The sequence below is a fragment of the Vairimorpha necatrix genome, chromosome 12, assembly GCF_036630325.1.
Source record: "Vairimorpha necatrix chromosome 12, complete sequence".
Classification (NCBI taxonomy): Eukaryota; Fungi; Microsporidia; family Nosematidae; genus Vairimorpha; species Vairimorpha necatrix.
In genome coordinates, this window is record NC_088827.1 from 225,577 (window position 1) to 233,337 (window position 7,761).

General features: G+C 25.9%; 4 protein-coding genes across 4 annotated transcripts; 3 read left to right on the forward strand and 1 right to left on the reverse strand.

Annotated features, from left to right (window-relative positions):
• Positions 1-417: 417 nt before the first annotated feature.
• VNE69_12065 (condensin complex subunit 2 (CND2)) lies at positions 418-1,740 on the reverse strand (the record flags this gene model as incomplete). The annotated part of the gene is made up of 1 exon (XM_065475153.1): positions 418-1,740. The coding sequence occupies one exon, from the start codon at positions 1,738-1,740 to the stop codon at positions 418-420; it is 1,323 nt and encodes a 440-aa protein (XP_065331225.1).
• Positions 1,741-1,912: 172 nt separating this feature from the next.
• Positions 1,913-3,157, forward strand: VNE69_12066 (uncharacterized protein; the record flags this gene model as incomplete). The annotated part of the gene is made up of 1 exon (XM_065475154.1): positions 1,913-3,157. The coding sequence occupies one exon, from the start codon at positions 1,913-1,915 to the stop codon at positions 3,155-3,157; it is 1,245 nt and encodes a 414-aa protein (XP_065331226.1).
• A 370-nt stretch (positions 3,158-3,527) lies between these two features.
• Positions 3,528-4,811, forward strand: VNE69_12067 (serine-tRNA ligase (SARS1); the record flags this gene model as incomplete). The annotated part of the gene is made up of 1 exon (XM_065475155.1): positions 3,528-4,811. The coding sequence occupies one exon, from the start codon at positions 3,528-3,530 to the stop codon at positions 4,809-4,811; it is 1,284 nt and encodes a 427-aa protein (XP_065331227.1).
• Positions 4,812-5,702: 891 nt separating this feature from the next.
• Positions 5,703-6,302, forward strand: VNE69_12068 (nuclear transport factor 2; the record flags this gene model as incomplete). Its single annotated transcript, XM_065475156.1, has 1 exon — positions 5,703-6,302. One exon carries the CDS (start codon positions 5,703-5,705, stop codon positions 6,300-6,302), a length of 600 nt encoding a protein of 199 aa, XP_065331228.1.
• Positions 6,303-7,761: the final 1,459 nt, after the last annotated feature.

Here is a 7,761-nt window from a genome sequence, read left to right on the forward strand (position 1 = left end):
AAAACCACTGCTTTTTACATAAATTTTACTCTTTAAATTCCATTAACATTGTAAAAGCCTTCCATTGATAACAGGCTTCAAAAACTAGTTATACCTTTCGGCCTAATTTTGATTTTGACACAAAACACATTGATAGAAGCTATTCTACATTTTAATTATAGTTATAAATGACATTTATAATGTCAGCTTTTTATTGTTTTTTACAATCAATTTGCATTACCCTAGACTTGTGATCAATATGCTACCATATAACTGAATTTTTTTTATCCATACTTATAAGTTTAAATATAAAAAATTTATTTTTTATTCCATACTTATAAGTTTGAATATAAATTTTTTTTAACCCATATTATATTAGTTTTTAATATAAAAAATTTAAAATTTTTTAGACTATTACATTTTTATTTAAAACCCTTTTTAATTTGGTTTTATAATCACATCATTCCCCATTTGTACAAGTTCCAAATTTTTCTCATTAGCCACATGTAATAAAGACACAATACAAAAATGTATACTAATATCTTTTTTTTCTTTAGCATCATACATTTTCGGTACATTTTTACATATATCACTCAACTTAGAATTCTTATTAGTTTTTATATCTGTTAAAATATTATTTTTAAGTTTTTTTATATCCACTTTTTTTTGTTCTCTCCTAAAAATAAATGGCATTTTCGTATCTTCTTGCTGTATTTCGGTAATAACTTCATCAACAGGTTCATCAATTATGACATTTGGTTCATTCAATAAACTATACATTTGTTCATCTTCTTCTACTAAATTTGTCGTTTTATTTTCATTAAATGTACCATTTAAAATATTAAAATGATACAAATCTTCTTTTTCTAAATTATAATCTTCTGGTAAATTATTATTTACATTTTTTCTTGATTCAATAGTACTCAATTCTATCAAAGAATTGCCGTTTTGTAATATTAGATCTTCATTTATTTCTTCCATAAAATTTATTAAAAATTTTTCACTTTTTTTTTCTGAGCTTAAAATTTTTTCATTTTTTTTACTTCTCAATTTCCAATGTGTTGGCCCTGCCCATTGTTTAAAATATGAATATTCTGTTTTTTTAAATATTGGTTTTTGTTGATTAATTTCTTCTAATTCTTCTTCATACTCGAAATCTTCATTATTAATTTCTATATTGTTTACATTTTCTATTTCCATATTGTCTTCTACTAAATTTTCAAATTGTCCAATTTTTAAAAAGGTAGGACATAAAATTTTCCCTTCTAAATTTATTTTTTCTATTTTCAAATTGCACATTTTTATTTCTTTTTGAGAATTACAAGAGTACATTCTTAGTACTCCGTCGTTTGATATATTTAAAGTGTTAAGTAATAAAAAATTTTCAGATTTTTTTTCTAAAGATAAAAAAGTTGAGTCTCTAAATATTTGTAGTTTTGTGTTTTTTATGTTTATATTTGATAAATTAGTTTCTATTGTTTTTATATCTTTTTTTTTAAAAAATTTTTTTTTTGAATCTTCAATATTAAATCCGTCTAATAATTTTGTAGCTTCTTCTGATACGTCGTCTACTCTCGTAGAGTAGACTTTTATACACCCGTCTAGTGTACAACTTGCTTTTTGGAAGTTTATACCTTTTAAGTCTTTAAATTGTTTCATATCTTTGAAGTGGGTTATTAGAGTAGATTTCCATGTATTTTTAGTAGTAATTTTGTTTTCTGCGACTACTTTAAGCCAAGAATTTAGATCATCATTTTGCATTTTAAGGGGCAAATTATAATTTATATTTATAATACTTGTATTATAAATGTTTTATAAGTGTGTTATTTATCATTTATATTATGCATATTCTTGATCATTTTATTTTTACACTTGTCATATTTTAATTTTCCCTCCTATTTTTTTATATTTTATTTTTTTCGTTTATCTTTTCATGAATCCTCAAGAATGTCCTCAATTTCTTTCCTCGCCACAATCTTTAGATCCAGTCGAAATATTAAAAAAAAGGAAAATTATAAAAAAGAAAAGAAAAGTTTGTCACAAACATTTACTAAATTTAAATATTCTCTTGGAAAATGATCCTTCTAAATTGACAATGAGACAAAGAATTTTACAGCAGAAATTTCAGAATAAAAAAGAGAATATGGAGAAATTAGAGTTAATAAGCACAGGACTAGAAGTGACGACAAATAAGAAGAAGAGAAAGAACAAGGCGTATAAAATAAGCATACCAGTGTGTAGTAAGATCAGATTAGAATGTGATAAAGAGAATTATAACATAAATGAAGAAGGTAGTATCAAGGAAGAAGGTAATATTAAATTAGAAAACAATATAAAATTAGAAGGTAATATTAAATTAGAAGGTAATATTGAATTAGAAAACAATTTTAAATTAGAAGGTAATATAAAATTAGAAACCAATATAAAATTAGAAAACAATATTAATGAAGAGTACAATATTAATGGAGATATTACGAAAGAAAATTGCATAAACAAAATCAATAATTTATGCATAATTAAAGATGACATAAACTTAATTTGCATAAATGAAGAAGATGACATAAAAGAAGAGCAAGTTGAAATTTACCTTTCTCAATTATTTAGCACCATTTTACATTTCCAAGAATATAAATTCGCTCTGAAAAATGGCATAAAGAAAATCAAAGGAAATGAAATTTGTCTTTACAAAGGCACACTTCTGAAACTTAGACTAATTTCCAATTTACAAGAAATATTAAAAGAAATCCATAAAATCCAAATATTCCTAGAAGATTGTGATATAATAGAACTTAATAATAACTTAATAATTCCTCATGACAATACACAAGTAAATGACTCATTACTCGAAGAAATAAATAAATTAGAAAATTTAAGACTTAATGAAAACAAACAAACTCTAAACAAAAGAAAGATGCAAAGAAAAAGGAAAATGTTATGTGAAGATTTTAGTAAGAAAAAGAAAGAAGATTTAATAAAGAAAAGAGAGTCATGCATAAATAAAGCGGCTTTTTATATTACGAAACTTGAGAATCTTAGTAGAGACGGGAATGAGATTTATAAGAAATGTGTTTATTATACAGATTTATTAATTAAAACATTTAAAGAAAAAGGCTGTGTGTGTAAAGTAGCAGGAGAAATAAGATGGTTTATAAATAATCAAGAAAGAGACAATTACTAAAAAAAACATATAAAAAAATAAACACGAAGTATCTAAAAAAAAATAAACATGAATATTATTATAAATATATTTTATTCGAAAATAAACATGAAACTTATTATCAATTTCAAATTTTATTTCTATAAATTTCAAATTTTATTTCTATAAATTTCATATTTTATTTTATAAATTTCATATTTTATTTGACTGGTACTTGAAAATGTTCTGATTTTATTTGACTGGTACTTGGAAATGTTCTGATTTATTTTTTTAAAATTATGTTTTTTTGACATTTAGTATTAAAATGATACTAAATGTCAAAACATTAATTTACTAAAAAAAGAAGTGCTAATTTTTGTAGTATAAAAAAGTTTATCTTTTTTATACCCTCATGATCGATATAAATTTAATAAGAGACCCACAAACAAGAGAAAAAGTCATAGAATCAGAAAAAAGAAGATTTAAAGACACATCAAAAATATCAGAAATTTATGAAAAAGACAAACTCAGAATAAAACTCAACTTCGAACTTGACAACATCAATAGAAAGAAAAACGAATTAAATAAAAAGATCAGTAAAGTTTTTAAAGAGAACAAGACGAACGGGAAAGAATTAAGCCAGGAATATGTCAGAGAATTAAAAGAAGAAGAAAATAAATCTAAAGATTTAGAAATAGAACTAGTGAAAACAGAGAAAGAAATCAATACACTCTTGAAAAGTGTAGGGAATATTATTGACGACAGTGTAATAATTAGTAAAAATGAAGAAGATAATGGGCTTATAAGAGAATACAGAACAAAAAGAGAAGTAAAGAATTATAAAAATTACACTGATTTAATGTCGAAATATACCCACAGTGTCTCAGGGTCTAAGATCATAGGACACAGAGGATATTTCTTAAGCGGGCAGATCGCCAGACTGGGCATGGCCCTAAGCCAATACGCAATAGACTTTTTAGAAGAAAATGACTACACTTTTATTCAGACACCTGTCATGATGAGAAAAGAAGTCATGTCAAGGACAGCCCAATTAAGTGATTTTGATGAACAATTATATAAAGTAGAAGACGACTTGTACCTCATAGCCACTTCTGAACAACCTCTTTCTGCTTTACACATGGACGAAAGATTGACTGACTCAGATTTACCTAAGAAATATTGCGGCCAATCTTTGTGCTTTAGAAAAGAGGCAGGAGCCCACGGCAAAGATAATTCAGGAATATTCAGAGTTCATCAATTTGAAAAAATCGAACAATTCGTCATTTGTAAACCTGAAGAATCTAAAGAATATTTTGATAAGATGATTTCTTTAAGTGAAGAATTTTATAAATCTCTTGATATTTCTTACAATGTAGTGAGTATTGTAAGTGGGGAATTTAATGACGCGGCTTCTATAAAATACGACTTAGAGGCATTTTTCCCTAATGCGAATAAATTTAGAGAATTGGTCTCGTGTTCTAATTGTACTGATTATCAATCAAGAGAATTAGAAGTTAGGTATGGAATATTAAAAGAGAATAATAAGAAAGTGTATGTTCATATGTTGAATGCCACATTGTGTGCTGTACAGAGGACTCTTTGTTGTATAGTGGAGAATTATCAAGAAGAGAACAAAATCATTGTACCTGAAGTTCTGAGGAAATACACTAAATTTGACGAAATCGAACTAAATTAAAATAAATTTATCAAAATGGTGTCGCATTTACACTTAAATGTATTTATGATATTAAGTCGTCGACATTTCTACAGTGTAACAAATTTTCATCATTAAAGCAGTGTCGAATTTACACTAAAATGTATTTAGGAAAACACACTGTTGACTTTTTACAGTGTTCCCCTTTGATAAATTTGACCAAGCTTATAAAACACAAGTGTTTACAATAATTTTGGGAGATCCTAAAACATTCCATATTAGCACGACAAAGTATTAAAAATTTGAAGTATTTGCATTCTGTGATTACTTTTAGTCAAGTCAATGAATTTTATACACTTGAGTATTTAATAGAAAATGTCTTTTTCAAGATTAATTGTTTTACATTATCTTTGCTTAATACTTCTGACTAGTACTTATCTACGAAATGTAACTAATATTTTTCAGTAAGGCAATATAGTAAGTCGACCTTGGTTGGTTAAATCAATATTATTCAATCTTCTTCTTTTTGTCAAACACAAGAATATCAGGCTTATTGTGGATTAATAGGCACAAATTTAATTTTATCATTAAATCAATACAGGAAGAATTAATTAAAGAATATTTTTCATTATCTTAATACTTTTCTGAAGATTATCCCATGTGATCTTAAATGAGAAGTGTAAACTTTGAAATGGATCTTTTTTTGACTTTTTTAAGTTTTACAAATCATCTTCATTTTGACAGGACCATAAAATTTCATGCTAATTTATTTTTTTCAGAAATTTATGTTTCATGCTAATTTATTTTTTTCAGAAATTTATGTTTCATGCTAATTTAATATTAAATGATTTATGTTTCTTGGAAATTTATTTTTTTAAATGATTTATGTTTCATGCTAATTTATTTTAGAAATTTATTCATTTTTTTGCCCTTATGACTGGACTTATTAGTCAAGAAGAAAAAGTCTTCATTTCTTATTACTATGACTGTCTTTGTAATGATACAAACAGATTAACAAAACTCTACAATGATAAATCTATACTAACAATCTCATTTGAAAATGGTACTACTAGCACAGTATCAGAAGGATTCACTGCTCATTTAAAGCATTCTACTGGTTACCCAGTCTTTAAAGTATTTATTTCAAACATGGTATCACAGAAAGTAGACAAAGATTTAATAAATTTAAACATTTTGGGCCAATTCGTATTTTTAAATAAAACTCAGAAAAGATTTAATCATAATTTACTAATACAGAAAAATGAAGGAATTTTCTTAATAAAATCTGAGACTATAGTAATTTTAAATGAAGAAATTATTTATGAGAAATCTCAGAAATTTTATACTATGAAAATTAGTAATAAAAATAAAAGTATGAGTGAAATAGTCAATGTTTTGGAGAGATTTGGGAAAATAGAAGAGATAAAAATTAAAGATGATAATTTTGAATGTAAAATGGATCAATTAGATATTTCACATGAAGATTTATTGGGCAAAATAACGGAAACGGGATTAGTAGTAATTTCTAAATAAATTTTTAACTCAAAAATATAAATTTATAAATCAAAAATATAATAGATTTGTAAGTTAAAAATATAAATTTCAATATAAATATAAATTTGTAATATAAATTTATAAATCTATTATATTATTACATTTATAAATCTATTATATTTTTACATTTATAAATCTAATATATTATTACATTTATAAATCTATTATATTTTTTTACTATAGTTCTTTTTCTATGAGTAAAAAGTAGGGCGAATTTTTAATGGTTAAAAATTCCCCTTTCTTAAAAAAATGTTGTCTAACGAAGAAATTGAAAAACTTTACGAAAAAATAAAAGAAAAAAGATTCAAAATAAATTGCATTCAGTGTGGCTGGGAAACACGTAAAGAAGATAAAACACATGATTATCTAAGATGTAAATGGAAAAAGTGTCGTATGAAATTTTCAATCTGGAAAAATACATTATTTTCGGCTACAAAAATAAACCATCTATTAATATTAAAAATAATGAATTTATATACTTTGGGGATGATTAAAGAGCATATTGCTAGAGTTTTGAACTGTAGTGAAAAAAATGTCGAGAGTGTCAGGCTGCAGACCTGCACTGACGATACGGCTTCCAGTTAAACAATAATAATTGGACCTGTCAAACATCTCGAAGTAGTGTAAACAAACATTGAACATTTGACATGCACAAACTAAAAGTAGGAAAAGTGCATGCCACATGAAGTACTACTACTTTAGTAGAACTTTGGTTTCTTGTTTGTTTGTTTACATCTCAAAGAGTTTGACAGTTAATCTAATTAACTATTTAAACGGAATTTACCCCTAACACACAATTCCGATGAGCAACAAAAAAGATAACAACTCAAATAAATATGTTAACTTAGACTCACCCTCTTCTACTTCGGATCAGGCTACATACCGGATCACAAATGGCGACAACGAAGAGATTTGTAAAGAAGAAAATATGGATTCAATACTCTTAAAATTAAAAAATTTAATGTCAATGGAAAAGTGGATAACTTTTCAAGGACTAAAAACTGAAGATCCAAAGACATTTTTAGGGCAATTCTTAGAATATGAGAAGCAATGGCCTCAGAGCACCCTATATGCAAAAGCGACTTCAATGCTTAAGGGAAAAGCCGAACTATGGTTTAGAGCGAACGAAGAATCGATGCTCACATATAAGCAATTTGTTGAAAATTTTAAACGTAATTTTATTAAAAGAGAATCAGAAATAGATAAAACTGAAAAATTCTGGGACCTAATCAGGGAAGGCCCAATTCATCCAGATATGCTGTCATACAGTTACAGCCTACATATATACGCTGGACAATCAGAATCCTTATTTAAAAGAAGTAAAGAGAAACTCAGAGATTTATTAGATGACGAATACCTTCGCGATGGTATAGAAAGATGTCATGATTGGAACGAGTTAGAGGAATACATAAAGTTAAAAGAAGAAAGATTAAACAAA